General features: G+C 43.8%; 1 protein-coding gene across 1 annotated transcript in view; it reads right to left on the bottom strand.

Annotated features, from left to right (window-relative positions):
* Ern1 (endoplasmic reticulum to nucleus signaling 1) overlaps positions 1 to 14,716 on the bottom strand; it is a 91,060-nt gene that overhangs the window by 7,407 nt on the left and 68,937 nt on the right. The window contains exons 10-18 of the mRNA XM_041635812.1: positions 13,695 to 13,860; positions 10,717 to 10,835; positions 8,321 to 8,512; positions 6,234 to 6,480; positions 5,393 to 5,483; positions 4,504 to 4,693; positions 3,705 to 3,804; positions 3,264 to 3,463; positions 1,828 to 1,975 (exon numbers count right to left, since the gene is read on the bottom strand). Of these exons, the coding sequence (XP_041491746.1) occupies positions 1,828 to 1,975; positions 3,264 to 3,463; positions 3,705 to 3,804; positions 4,504 to 4,693; positions 5,393 to 5,483; positions 6,234 to 6,480; positions 8,321 to 8,512; positions 10,717 to 10,835; positions 13,695 to 13,860 (1,453 nt within the window). The remainder of the gene's footprint in view (positions 1 to 1,827; positions 1,976 to 3,263; positions 3,464 to 3,704; positions 3,805 to 4,503; positions 4,694 to 5,392; positions 5,484 to 6,233; positions 6,481 to 8,320; positions 8,513 to 10,716; positions 10,836 to 13,694; positions 13,861 to 14,716) is intronic.

Genomic DNA, 14,716 nt, shown 5'->3' with positions numbered 1-14,716 from the left:
AGGCTTACATACTAGATGATGAGCCAGGGCTGAATACAGATGGATTTAGAATGACATTCAAGGTAAGGCATGATGGGCTTGTAATCCCAGTACTCAGGAAGCTGAGGCAGGAAGATGATGATTTTGAGACCAGTATGAGTTATGTAAGAAGACTGAAGCTAGCCTGGGCTATACAAAGAGACCTGGACTCATTAAACAAACAATGAACCAAAAAGATGAATTTGAAAAATGAGCTGGTTGCAAGTGAATGATTTAACCCCATCCCATTCCCTCCAGGAGTCTATCAGCTCAGGCTCACCTGAACTCCCTGTGTATCCTAGGCTGGTCTCAAGTTTAGGGTTGTCCTAACTCAGTGTCCTAAGTGCTAGGACTATAAGTATGTTCCATAACCTCTAGTCTTTTTTTTTAAATATTTATTTATTTATTATGTATACAATATTCTGTCTGTGTGTATATCTGCAGGCCAGAAGAGGGCACCAGACCTCATTACAGATGGTTATGAGCCACCATGTGGTTGCTGGGAATTGAACTCAGGACCTTTGGAAGAGCAGGCAGTGCTCTTAACCACTTGAGCCATCTCTCCAGCCCCCATAACCTCTAGTCTTAAACCCCACATTTTTTACATTTTTTTTTTGTGTGTATAGAGGAAGGGCATGTATGTGTGACACACGTATAGAGGTCAGAGGACAACTTGTAAGAAGTTGGTTCTCTCCTTTTACTATGGAGGTGGGTTCCCAGGGTCATCAGGCTTATAGGTGAGGGCCTTTCCCTGCTGAGCCATCTTGCCAACCCATTAGCACCATCTTTAGGTTGTTGTTTTGAGGCAGGGTCTTACTATGTAGCCTTGGCTGTCCTGGAACTCATTCTGTAGACCAGGCTGGCCTGAATTTATAGAACTCCTCCTGCCTCTGCCTCCCATGTACTGGGATTAAAGGTGTATGCCACCACTCCTGGACCCATTTTTTTAAAAGTAAGTATACATATCTAGATAATCAGTTATAATAATATATCAACAAAGGCACTGATAGCAGATATCCATCCCTGTATAATGAAAATATGGGGTTTTTAAGATCTCCTGAGTAAATTGGGAATGTGGAAGTCATGGGAATAGGTAGAAGGGGAGAGGGGAGAGGACAAAATGTATAGTTCAATAAAAACAATAAAAAAGTTAAAAAAAATGGATCTTTATGCTAATGTGTTTTTTTCTACACTGAATAAGGGGAAAAAAACCTCATAAGCAAAACCAGTATTACTTTTTTGTTTGTTTGTTTATTTTTTGAGACAGGATTTCTCTATTTAACAGTCCTGGCTGTCCTAGAACTTACTTTGTAGACAAGGTTGGCCTCAAACTCACAAAGATCTTTCCTACTTATGGCTCCTGAGTACTGGGATTAAAGGCATGTGTCACCATCGCCTGGTGCAAAAAATTACTTTGTTTTAATCTTTTCACATAGCAGTGCTGGGGTGTGATGGTCTAATATAATCTAGTAAACTTCCCAGTCAGGAAGAAGCACGTGTTGTGTGTCCAGGTCAGATCAAGAACAGAACCTGTTTATCCTTACAGGACATGGACTGTGTCTTGCAACCGTGGCCCTCACACATCGGAGTCCACTTTACAGAGCACAGATCCTCCCACATGCCAGTAAGGCTCCCTGTCACGAGTTAAGAAAGAGCAGCCTCCAGAGGGCGCCTTTCTCAGGTCAGCGTCTCAGTACTCCAAGGATGATCTTAGCCAGCCTCCAGCAACTCTGTATGTTTCAGCATTTCCTAAGGCCCAACGGACAGTACAGCCAGCGGAAGGTGTAACCACCCAGTCCACCTGCTCACCATGCTTGTCTGAGTGGAAGCAGTCAAGGCTACAGGCGCCCAAGAGGATGTTGGCCTGCCGCTGTAAGGACTTGCCGAAAGGATGGTTGCCCTCAGAGATGACATAGTAAAAGACACATCCTGCAGAGAAGATGTCCACTGTGTAGGTCTGAAAGAAAGGCAGAGTGGGAGGCCTCAGACAGCTATCACTTTGCTCACAGCCCTGATTTCATTCCAGCCCCTCCTGAAAGGAATCTGGTAAGCGGATGATGAACATGAACTGCTCAGAACAGCATGGGACACTGTAGTGCTGCCTCAGGGTCCTGACTGATGTCAAGGTCATGGGCTTGGGGCTAATAGCCTGGGACGCTCGCTCTGCCAGGTGCCCGGAGTTAGCATCACCAATCAGAGCACAATCCAACATCACGTTCCTCCTCGACCTGTGATCTATTCACCTGAAACAATTCTCTTGAATCTAATCAAGCCTCTAGACTTAACTTCTAGCTTACAGGAAATATAAAGAACAGAGAGAGTTGTGAAACACAGTCATGATGAAACAAGCAAAGTAGCCTAGAATGGGGCATTCAAGAACTTCTTAAGAATAAGCATCAATGGGCTGGAGAGATGGCTCAGAGGTTAAGAGCACTGGCTACTCTTCCAGAGGACCTTGGTTCAATTCCCAGCACCCACATGGCAGCTCACAACTGTCTGTAGTTCCAGACACCTTCACACCAATGCACATAAGTTAAGAAAATTCTAAAAAATGTTTTTTTGTTTGTTTGTTTGTTTTTAAAAAGAATAAGCATCAAAGAACAAAACAGGTAGGGAGGCTGCTGGGAATTTATAGATACAGCCAAATTCAACAGAGTCCTGGAATACAAAACGAGCTGTGAAGGACTTGAGTGCTAGCTGGGGGAGTGAGCATGGACTGTGTGTAAGGAGACAGGATGGGAAGAGTGATGACTGTACAGCTGTAACAAGACGGTGGGAGAAGGCACTGCTCTTAGAAACAAGTGCTGCAACATTTAGGGGCGAAGGCTCCCTATATGTAAATGGCCCAGCCACAGGTAAATACAGGGAGAGAGAGCAAATCCACATTGTGTAGTAACAACGACTCTGGATGAAAGCACATAGGTCCTAACATTCTTTCAATTTTCTGCAGGACTACAAATTCTTAAAACAAAACTCTAGGGAAACAAAACAAACTTAAATGAAGACTGTAGGTCTGCTCATCTGAGGCAAGTTCCAGGTTCCCAACTGAAAAGGGGTTAGAAAGTGACTGAAGATCTGGGTAAGAGACAGCTGCTCACATCTGCCTTCTCATGCCTCTATCAGGACCTGGAACAGTCCTTTGTTAGAGGGGTGTCATTCTGTAGCCATGTGTGCCTGGGCCGTCACAGCTTGAGAACTAACAGGATAACACTGTGATTTTCTTAAAAATATTCCCATTTACTTACAGGGTTCTCCTTGCAGTCTTCACTCAACATCTCTGGGGCAATCCAGCCTTCAGTGCCAGGTACCCCTGAACGGCGGCTGAAACTGTGCCTGCCCACTGCCAGCTTCTTGCAGAGGCCAAAGTCAGAGATCATGGCCTTGATCCTGCCATGTGCATTGGGCATGGAGAGGAGAATGTTGTGGGGTTTCAGGTCTCTGTGAACTAGAAGAGAACTTCAGATTCATTCAGAGCTTACCACGAGTAACCCCAGCTTCCTACAGGGGGTTGTGGGTCCTTGTCAGACTTCTAAGTATCTGCTGCAATCTTCAAAACATTTGGTTTTCAGTTACCTAAGGTTCTCCCTCAAACTCCTACACAACCTGTCAAGAGACTTACATACTCCTTTCTCCTATGAAGGCCAGATAGCTGCCCCCACCTGGGACAGCAAAGAGAATTCTCTTACCTATGTTGAGAGAGTGCAGGTGTGCCAGGCCTGAGGCAGTCTGCTGAAGCAAGGTGATGGGCTCTAGGCCAAGGTGGGCAAAGTCCTTCTGCTCCACATACTGCAAGAGGCACAATGGCAAGGTCACAGCACAGCACCTTCAGGACTTCTATGTCTATATCATTTCTTTTGATTTCATTTTACTGACAACATTCTCAATTCAACTCATATTGTTCAACAGACCCCCTAAAGTCATAGGCTGACTCAAACTCATAAACAAAGCTCCAGTTTATTAATTTACAATGAAGATAATAAGGCAGGTTCATTTCCTGGCATTGGCAAGCCTACAGGAGAACCCAAATGATACTGGAATGTTCTGGGTGAGTCTGAATATGGAGCAAAAGGATTTTGTGGAATGCTCTGACAGCTTGAAGTTATCAACCAGCAACCTCTAAGCCTGTACCAGCAAATGACCAGAGATGGGAAGAACCTACTAGGTTCCCTAGAAGAGAGGGAGCAAGAGACTTGCCAACTGCAACCAAACTGGCCAGGAATGCTGAGTGGGCTACTTCACAAAGACTGTGGTGATAAAAATTTCTCTGTATTTGTGTTGGTGGTTAGTGGACATAGATATACACCAACTATGCATTTAAGATGAGCAGAAGTTGCTGTACAGTAACTTCAATAAAGTTAATAAAGCTAAGTTTAAAAATAGTAAGTAGATACTTCCTGAACACATCCCAGTTGGTGGGAGAGAGGCTGCAGAGGCTGTGGCAAAGCTGTCACTGACCCCAGGCACCAGAAGGCCACCCAGACCCACCTCTTGCAGGGTGGCTGCACACAATTCAATGGCAATGTACTGGAACTGCCGGTCCTTCTCTGTGCAAAAGTAGCGGATCACATTCGGATGCTCATCTGATTCTCGAAGCAGCTGGACCTCACGGTCTGCAAAACTAAAACACTCAGGGAGGATCCTCTTCACAGCCACATCGCGGTTGTCAAACATGCCTCTGTAGGACAAGAAGTAACTGAGTTTGGCTAGTGCACGTTGGGCTGTAGACATAAGATCAGCCCTGTAAGTCACCAATGCTTCTTCTTCTAGTATCAAGCACCCCACCGTCAAGACCCAGAGGCCCTGCCAACCACTAGCAACCTACAGTGACTATGTACATCTCTTTCACCATCCTGAATAGGTTTAAGTCAACTTGACACAAACTAGAGTCATTAGGATGAGGGATTCTCAACTGAGAAAATGATTCCATAAGATCTGCCTATAAGCAATTCTGAAGTACATTTTCAGAGCTGGTGACTGATGTGGGAAGGCCAAGCCCACTGTCAATGGTATCACCCCTGGGCAGGTGGTCCTGGGGTATATAAGAGGCAGGCTAAGCAAGCTGTGAGGAGCAAGCCAGTAAGCAGCACTCCTCATGGCTTCTACTTCAAATCCTGCCTTGAGTTCCTATCCCGAGTTTCTTCAATGAACTGTGATGTGGAAGTGGAAGTAAAACAAGCCCCTTCCTCCCGAGGTGCTTTTGGTCATGGTGTTCACCACAGCAACAGAAACTCTAAGACTATGTAGGAGCTCACTGAAGACAAGGCTCACTTGCCTTGGTCACCACTTTGACCCTGATATGTCCCAGGAGCCTGGCACTTAAAACTTCAATCCTACAAGCACTCACAAAGTTGGGGGACTAGATGACACCACTTACTTGTATACAATTGTGCCCTCAGCTCCATGGCCCAGGACATCCTTGGGGCAGAATGAAATTTTCCCAACAACCACCATTCTAGTTTCCTCATCTGGAACAAAACAGGGAAAAGAAGCAGTCATTTTAAACAGACATCAACTAAAGAATTTTGAAGCTTCCTGATTTCTGAGTAAGACTTGGGATTTAAGAGGGCCTAAATATCCAGATTCCTGGTGGGCAAGAGCTAGTTAGACCCACTGTTCAATTATGCCCAGGGTCACTGCCTCCTCCCCAGCATTTTGCCCCCTATTCCTACATTCTGTTTCTGCCCTTATATTAACTCAGGAGTCTTAAGCTTTCCCAAAGAAAAGGATTCTCTATGGAGTCTCATATTTAGTTAATGGTGAGCAAAAATGAAGAAAGGTCTACCTCAAAGATCCATATCTAAAATGTCTCAGTATGGTGAAACAGGTAAAAGAAAGAGACTGCTTAGAACTAGGGGCTCTGAGGCCCCTTCACAATCTCTGTGGCAATCCTCCCAGAATATGGGCCCTAACCATTGGCTAAGCCCATTCCCCAAGAAGAAAGTAGGTCACTGCTTCACTTCTGAACTTGGCCAGTGGCTGGTCTCAGGAATTCACTTAAGCCAGATGGGAAACTTCCCTTTGGTTAACAGCCCTGTAGAGCAAAGATGGAGGAAGAAGGCCTTCAAACAGAAGATACCATGAATGGGACAGAAGCCCCCTATCACAGAGATCCATAGCTGGGAGGACGCCAGGGAAGAACATGGAGAACCCTCAGGAATGACCTGGTGTTCTATGTTCCAAGTGATGTTCAAAGATACTATGGGAACTGTCTTTACCCTCTTCATCCTGCTCCAGGGAGGGGTTGGTGCTGGAGTGGAGTGAGTGGTTGGAGGCTCTGGGGGATGGGCTGGAGCTGTTGGTGCCTGAGCTCTCTGAGAAGAGGCCAGATGAGTCCAGGAACTCGGGGTCCTGAATAAGGTCTCCATGTGGGTGGAAGGGCAGCTGCTGTTGCTGAAGGAGCTGGATTTTTTCCAGCTCCTTCTGGATCTGCTGGTGCTGGAGTCGGCGCTGCTGATGCATGCTCTGTGAAGAGAAAACCACAGCCAGGCTAGTGTAGCTGGGAAACAAGTCACAGGGAGAGGTATTCCCTGTTGCCAAGGAGGCAGGCAGACTTTACTTGAACCCTAAGGCACAAGGCCAGATGATATGGGATTCCCCCCTCTATGCTGTGAATATGTTTTATTACCAATAAAAAATAAGCTGCTTTGGCCTATGGCAGGGCAGAATATAGCAAGGCAGGAAGTCCAAGCAGAGATAGAGGAGAAAAGAAGGTGGAATCAGGCAGGCGCTATGTAACTGCCAAAGGAGAAACATGCCAGAACCTTATTGGTAAGCCAGTTTCATGGCAATACATAGATTAATAAAAATGGGTTAATTTAAGATGTAAGAGCTAGCTACCAATATGTCTGAACCACTGGCCAAACAGTATTGTAATTAATATAGTTTTTGTGTGATTATTTGGGTTTGGGTGGCCGGAAAATAAAATAACAGTCTCCGCTTACAGTCAGAGAGAAGCCATAGTAAGACAGAATTGCTTCAGTAATTTTACTCTTCTGTAGTGCCCACAGTCTACCTCTGGAGGGTGATGGTGAGATTAAGTGGCCACTAGGAGGAGCACCTGAAGGGATCCTGTGCTAGAAAGAGGACTAGTGGAAAAATTTCTACTTAATCTTAGAATTAGTGACTTTTAAGAAAACCTAGAGTTACAGTAGAAGTGAAGCCAAATGGGAAGAATGGCTACAGGTGCACGGAGTATGGTGGGCAGGGGGCAAGTCCTGGTCCACAATCCTGTGCCTGAATAGAGGTTAGAGCAGGATGACCTCAAGTCTAGAAGGCAGGCTGGAAGTTGGGTCCAGAATGAGGTAGTATGGGGCTGAATGATGGTGCCTGGCTAAGGTCCTACTCCAAGGGCTTGGTTTCATCATGCTGCCACACAGAACCCTCTTCTCCAATACTCTGGAAGCTTTGCTTCATCATGAGAAGCATCAGTGGCCGGCAATTATTCTTGCTCGTGTATGGGAAGTGGACTAGAGGGGAATTTTCTAGCTCTTTTTGAACCCAGGGTCCAAGTTCTGGGTGTGCTGCCTCCTAGCTTAGTACCCCAGGAAGGCACATAGGCTCCCTGAGCTTAGTTTCTTCTGTGGACAGAGAATAAATAATAACGACCTCATAGGACTGTATGAGGTTTGTTTTTTTTTTTTTTTTAAAAAAAGGTAACTGTACTTTGCCACGGGAAACAAAGCTCACAAAGTCTCTGTCTTCCCTACTCGATAGAGATGTGAGCGGGCTGTGCACTGGTGTTTTCAGGAGACAGTACTGTAGGCTTGAACAACTTGCTGCAGGGACTATGGTCTTAACTACTCAAACACACCCTCATTTTTGCTGACTTATCTGCAGCTAGGGAGGAAAGAACTCAACACACCACCCTTTACAATTTAGCTGATCTCATGGTGTAATCTGCTATCCTTCCTTTTAAAAAACAAGATACAATTAACTGTTTAAAATGATCTTAGGCAGGATTATACATTAGCTTTTATAGACCTTTCTTGAAAAACACTAAGATTTAGTTATAAAACTGTCCTTTTATGAGAAGCTAGTATGGCTAATGTTTTTGAAGATAAGCAAATATTCTTTTTTTCCCTTTTCCTTTTTTTTTTTTTTAAAGCAGGGTTTCACTGTATAGCCTTGGTTGGTTTTGAAACTTCCAAGTGCTATAATTAAAGGAGTGCAACATGATTCTTAGACCAAATATTGACTTTTAGTTATGAAACATGTTGACTGCTTTTGTGAGGCCCCCACTGACACTTAGTGACTAACAGAGAGGTACCAGAACACAGAGGCATCGAGAAGGGTCAAGCCTTACCAGGGGGTAAGTGATGATGAAGGCCACCCATCCAATCAGCAGAAAGGTGCTCAGGATAATAGTAGCCATGTCCTTGAGCATGGAGTCCACAGAGGCCTCAGGCTTGGCGGGTGCATGGGCCAGCTTCTCTTCCACATCCTGAGACACGGTAGTTGGTGTATTTTCTGAAGTCTGGTCAACCAGGTTGATAACCTTGCATGGAAGAGATTTGCTAAATGTCTAGCTTTATAGATGAAGTCAGCACTCAAGAGAAGCCATGTCTACTTAAAATGTAGGACTATACTCAATGTTCTTTTCTGGTTCATCAAAAGTCTGATGGCCCAGATAACTGTTGCTTCTTTCTAAGCAGTTGCTCTGAGAAACCATACAATTCTGCAGTGATGCTGTCATTGTTCACACAGAGATTTCATAAAAATATATTTGAAAATACATTTAGACCTTGACATTCTTTTAAAATTTTCAATGACAAATATCTTATTCCTTTGATAGTAGATTTGCTATTTAAGGAAAACTGTAAAATCACTTAAATCAACTATAAAAAAAATCCTAGTGAAAAGTTGGTCATCAATTTGATACTTTTTCACATTGAAAAATGAAGCTAACTGGGGCATCCAGAAAATCTTGGGTTTAATCCCAACACTACAAACAAACAAACCACAAAAATAAAGCAAGACTATACAAGTATGAAGATCTAAGTTCAAATCCCAAGAACACACACCAGAAGTCAAATACAGTGGTATGTGCACCTGTAACCCCATCAGTGGGTGAGGTGGAGACAGGAAGATCACCAGGGCCTGTTGGTCACCGTTTAGCTCTAGATTCAGTAAAGGGAACACAATGCTGAGTGACAGAGCAGGGTACCCAATGTCTTCTGGTCTCCTTATACATAACGTACAACCCTATACTGAAGCACGCGTACGCACACGCGCACACACAGACACACACAGGCATGCAGCTAGTATAGCTAACAAAGCAATAAAGCCACTTCCTTAGGTTGCTTTTAAATTTTAAGGAACTCCCAAAAAACTAAAATAATTTATTCAAGAATCTATTATTTTTCCAAAGTTAGGGAAAAGAATCAGATGCCTTTATTAAAAAATGCTAGCTGGGCAGTGATGGCACATGCCTTTGATCCCAACACTTGGAAGGCAGGAGGATCTCTGTGAGTTCAAGGCCAACCTGGTCTTCAGAGCTAGTTTCAGGATAGCCAGGGCTACACAAAGAAACTCTGTCTCAAAACAACAACAACAACAACATAAATAAATAAATAAATAAATGGCAAAAAAAAAAAAGAAATGCTTGTTTAGAAGTTCTAACTCAAATCAGATAAGCATGTAGCTTGTAGCTTCCCTCCAAGTTCCTCAGAACCTTAGAGATTTCCTGGAACAGTTAAGAAAAACCATTGATTTGTATTCAAAAAGCTAACACACAGCTTCCTAGCCTTGCACACTGGTTCTCCACACGCTTATGTCACTACACTCTCTCCTGCAAGACATCAGCCTTTGATGCCCGTCTCTTCCCTTCCAGTTGCTCCCTGAGTCCATTCAGATACATACCTCTTTTGTTCATGCCTCCCTTATGGTGTATCCCACAGTGCATGGGGAGTATGGCTTGTTTAGTATGTAGCAAGTGACTGAGAAATGTGTGCTGAGCATGACAGAGGACATTTATTTAGATAGTAACTGCTCAAGAGTGTTTAAAAAGACAGTTGTGGGGCTGGAGAGATGGTCAATGGTTAAATTCATGTACTGCTGCTGCAGAGGATCTGGGTTTGGTTCCCAGCAACCACATAAGGCAGCTCACAACCACCTGTAACTCCAGGAGTACTATATAATGAGACCTTGTCTTGAAAAACACAGACAAATAAATAATAAATGAAGTCTCTCAAGTGATTTGTTAAGACTACAGACGGCCCATGTCAATAGCTCTTGTTCTTCAAAGCCTCCCCTAATCTGGGTCATTTCTCTATCACCCCTCTCCACTTACAGAGTAGCTGCAAGAGGTCCAGGAATGAATAGTTAGCTCACCAACGCCTTCACAAACTTCCAAATCCCCTTTGCTGGCCATACAAGCAAGGAAAAAAGTCTTCCCAACCCTCTAATATCTGAGCAGGAACAGCCAATAGAGAGTACCAGCAGAGGGATGGAGGAGAATTAACAGAGTTGAGTGCTTAGGGACTTTCAACTGAAGCTCCCAGCTTCTGCTCAGAGGCCTTTTCCACCCTGCCCTCTCAGGCTGCAGGACAAGGTATGCTGTGAGAACATCTGTGTGGATAGTTCTACTATAGCTCCTTCATGCTGGGATTTTTCCAACTGGGATGGACCAGCTGAGGCCCTAAGCTAGGCCCCTTCCACCTGAGAGGAAAGCTAAAGCCATCAATCCCCTTCCTCACTCACTTCCTCAAAGCTCCTTTTTTCCGAATCAGCAGGAATCACATTTTCCCGATGTTTGGGCAGGTTGTTGGGGAATCTCTCCAGCATCTTGGTAGATGCAGACAGAGGAGTTTCATGGTGTCCTACAAGAGGAAAGAAATCTTTAATGAGAACAGTTCCCAGGCAGTGGTAGTTCTCAACACAAGATTTCTATAGTTGTCTCTATGTGCTGAGGGGGCATTTCCTACAATGCAATCTCATATCTACACAGTGATGGAGAATTAGCACAGAAACAGAAATTGTACAGGGTGTGGTGGCACACACCTTTAATCCTAGCACTTGGGAGGCAGAGGTGGTGGATCTCTGTGCGTTTAAGACCAGCTTGGATCACACAGTGAATTCCAGGCTAGCCCGAACTTCACAATGAAATCCAAACAAACAAAAACCAAAACCACCCCCCCCATAGAAATTTTATGACTGGAAGGTCAGTTCGGTCAGTAAAGTTGCTTATGAAAGCATGAGGACCCAAGTTTGATCTCCAGAACTCATGTAAGTAAAGTTGGTGACATGCTTGTAATCCAATGGAGATGGAGACAGGTTGATTAGCCTAGCCTAGTCAGTGAATTTCAGGCCATTGGGAGACTCTGTCTCAAAGTTTTATCAGTTGATGGCAGAATATGGAAAATAGTCTTCAGCTTTTTTGTTTGTCTGTTTTGTATTTTCGAGACTAGGTTTCTCTGTAGCCCTGGCTGTCCAGGAACTCACTCTGTAGACCACGCTGGTCTCAAACAGAGATCGGCCTGCCTCTGCCTCCCAAGTGTTGGGATTAAAGATATGCATCACCACATCTTCCTCAGTTGCTTCTATACCTTGCTATTATTTATTTATTTTTTTAAGACAGGGTATCTCACTGAAATGGAGCTTTATGTTTCAACTAGATTGGCCGGCCAGTGAATCCCAGAATTCACCTGTCTCTATATTTTATGTGTGTTTTTATATATACCTGGCCTTTTATATGAGTTCCTATCCTCATATTCACATAGTAAGCACTTTACCCACTGACTCATTTCCTCAGCCCCCACTCTGTGATCTCTCCAACACAGTCTGAAACCTATTAGAGACTGTCTGCCATGTGTACAAGGTAAAACTTGACAGAAACTAGACAGAGTTTGCATTTCTTGATCTGGGAAGTCCCTCTTTAATCTCTTATCTGGCCTCAATCTTTTCAGGTCTCTCTAGCTACAGTATGACATGTTTTTTTAAGGGAAACCTACTTTGGCTCTAAACCATCACAAAGTTTCTCTTGAATATTGTCACATGCTGAGGCACACTCTGCTCTACAGAAGGTCTCCCCACATGTGACTGACTGCCTGTGTCACAACTCTGAGTCAGAGTTAGTGGTGGACACAGGAATCTGAATGTGCGTAATCACAGGTCACCAAGGTCAACCAACAAGAGATCACTGACCAAGAGAAATGAGGTTGTCCTTCCATAGGCCATCCTGTATTTCAATAACCTATCTACCCATCCCCTGTTGGTAGGCCCAATCCTACTGTTCAGAGCCCTGTGTATCTGCAAAGCCCCCTACCAATAGACAGCTAGAAAAGTCACTGAAACCCTTATAACAGGCTCCTTCTGAAGAAGGGTAATAACCTGGTGTGCACTCAGAACCAACCATTTTGCAAACTTATCACAAGGTTCTTAAACATTTTCATATAAATAGTACCCAGTCTTTGTGAACTATCTGTCTTTGAGCAAACAGGTTCAGACTCTGAAGCAAAAGGCACAGGACCAGCTTCTGTCTAGAACTCCTGCATTGGTCTCCAGTTCATGCCTCTTTCGCAAAGCACTAGGTGATGCTGAACACCAGGTCATAGTCACTGCTGCGGTGGGAAACAAAGCAACAACAGACCACACCTTTCGGTTTAATGAGGTCCATTTTATCTTCAAGATGAATGTGCAGGTGGGCTATCTTAGAACCAAAGGCCATATCTTGACATTAACAGGTACAACTCGCAGCCCTGGTCTATGAGAAGATTGATACATATCCCTGTTGTCTTATTTTAAGCTGATTAGCTATAGAGTTTCTCAAAGGGGCCCTCAGAATTGTGAGAGCTTTACTTAGCAAACTCTTGGAATTTTATCAGGCTTCCCAGTCAGCCTACTCTGATAATGTAAAGGGTTTCAAAGGGATCTCACTTTGTAACTCTGCCATAGAGAATTCTCTTACAGTGTTTAGTGCTTTCATACACATTTCCTTTGTGTCACTTCTTAACCACTGCCAGGTGGTTTATGGACCCTTAATTGGTACATAAAACTCAGTAGCCTTGTAATTTTAATGACCTCAGCTCAATTAGCTTCCCCCTCCCTTCAACATGGGTCCATTCATACATGCTTTCCCAAACTACTTTTGTAAAGAAAGAAAAGAATTCTTTTGCCATTTTCTTTTCCCTATTTGGTTACTAAAATAAATAAATTAACTAATTAATAATAATAACAATATAAAATCAGCTATAAAGAATCAAAAGGAAAAAGAACAGGTCTTCCAAAAGACCTGCAAGCATAACCAGCTTTTTCTCTGCAGCTCCTGACTCCTCATATTCTGGCCCTGACATCTTCAGTCTTCCAACTTATCCTGTCCAGCCTCTTACCCACATTCATTCATATTCCATATGATCAATCTTGGCCTTCTTACTTATAAAGTGGAAATAATAAGAGCAAATACCTCACATGGTCACTGTGAGGAACAGGCAGCAGACATTCTGAGCCTGAAAATTACACCAAGTATTTGAATCTTGGAACATTAGAGAAACTGCTTTTGGGACATAATAAGGTAACCTGGAACTCTAATTCCTTGGAAGTAAAAATATTCCCAGATCTAAGCCATCTTGAAATGGACAGGGTGTACATAGCATTTAGAATGAAGGGTAGCAGTAAGCCCAGCAGGGTTGACTTTTGCCCACCAGGAGGCAGCATGTTACTCAGCAAAGAGCAACTCTTACCTATAAGAAGCCAGTAATTCCTCAAGTAGTTTAGCTTGTTCTTCCCTTTGATTCCAGGGTCAAACTTGAGGTCTGTGCTGGGGGTGATCACACACTCTCCTTTGTCTCCAATGGTGACACCATCTGTCTGGGGACCTTCCAGCAAAGGAAGAGTGCTGCCTCGAGGCTGAGGAGATGGGATACGATGAGTTGGAGGGCTTGCAGGAGAGTTTCATTAGGTGCTGCAGCACATCCCCTCAGCCACTGTTCCCCTAAAGGGACTATTGTGGCTCTGGCTCAATAAGCAAAGCATGACTCAAAGGTCCTGGGACAAGGGAAGTTCCTCCCTCAGGTTACAACAGTGCTCCATTGACACCTTTTCACATTTTTGTTTGAGATAGCACTCAAGCAGCCCAGGCTGGACTAGAACTCTAGATCCTCCTTTCTCCATCTCACCAGAGTTGGGATTACAGGCATGTACTCTAATGTTTGGCCCTTTTCAGATTCTTTTTTTTTTTAAAGATTGATTTATTTATTATGCATACAATGTTCTGTTAACATATATACACCAGAAGAGGCACCAGATCTCATTATAGATGGTTGTGAGCCACCATGTGGTTGCTGGGAATTGAACTCAGGACCTCTGGAAGAGCAGCTAGTGCTCTTAACCCCTGAACCATCTTTCCAGCCCCCTCTTTTCAGATTCTTTATTTTGGGGGGAGGAGAGTTTGAGATAGGATTTTACTGTAGTTTTGAAGCCTGTCCTGGAACTCACTCTGTAGACCATGCTGGCCTCAGACTGACAGAGATCTGCCTACATCTGCCTCCCGAGTGTTGGATTAAAGGCATGCACCACCACTTCCTGGCTGTTTTCAAATTCTTATGCTTGAGTACTAAGAACAAGGAAGAATATGCATACAGAATTCCAAGAAGTTATTAATAGAAATTATATAAAACTATATGAGAATCTATATGGAAGAAAATGGGGGATATGTACCAGTCACAAATGATGTAACTGACAATGTGGAATAAACCAGCCACTG

This window comes from Microtus oregoni, unplaced genomic scaffold, assembly GCF_018167655.1.
Source record: "Microtus oregoni isolate MIOR12 unplaced genomic scaffold, Mior012 000048F_ref0000485, whole genome shotgun sequence".
Taxonomy (NCBI): Eukaryota; Metazoa; Chordata; class Mammalia; order Rodentia; family Cricetidae; genus Microtus; species Microtus oregoni.
This window is presented reverse-complemented; position numbering and strand designations above follow the sequence as displayed.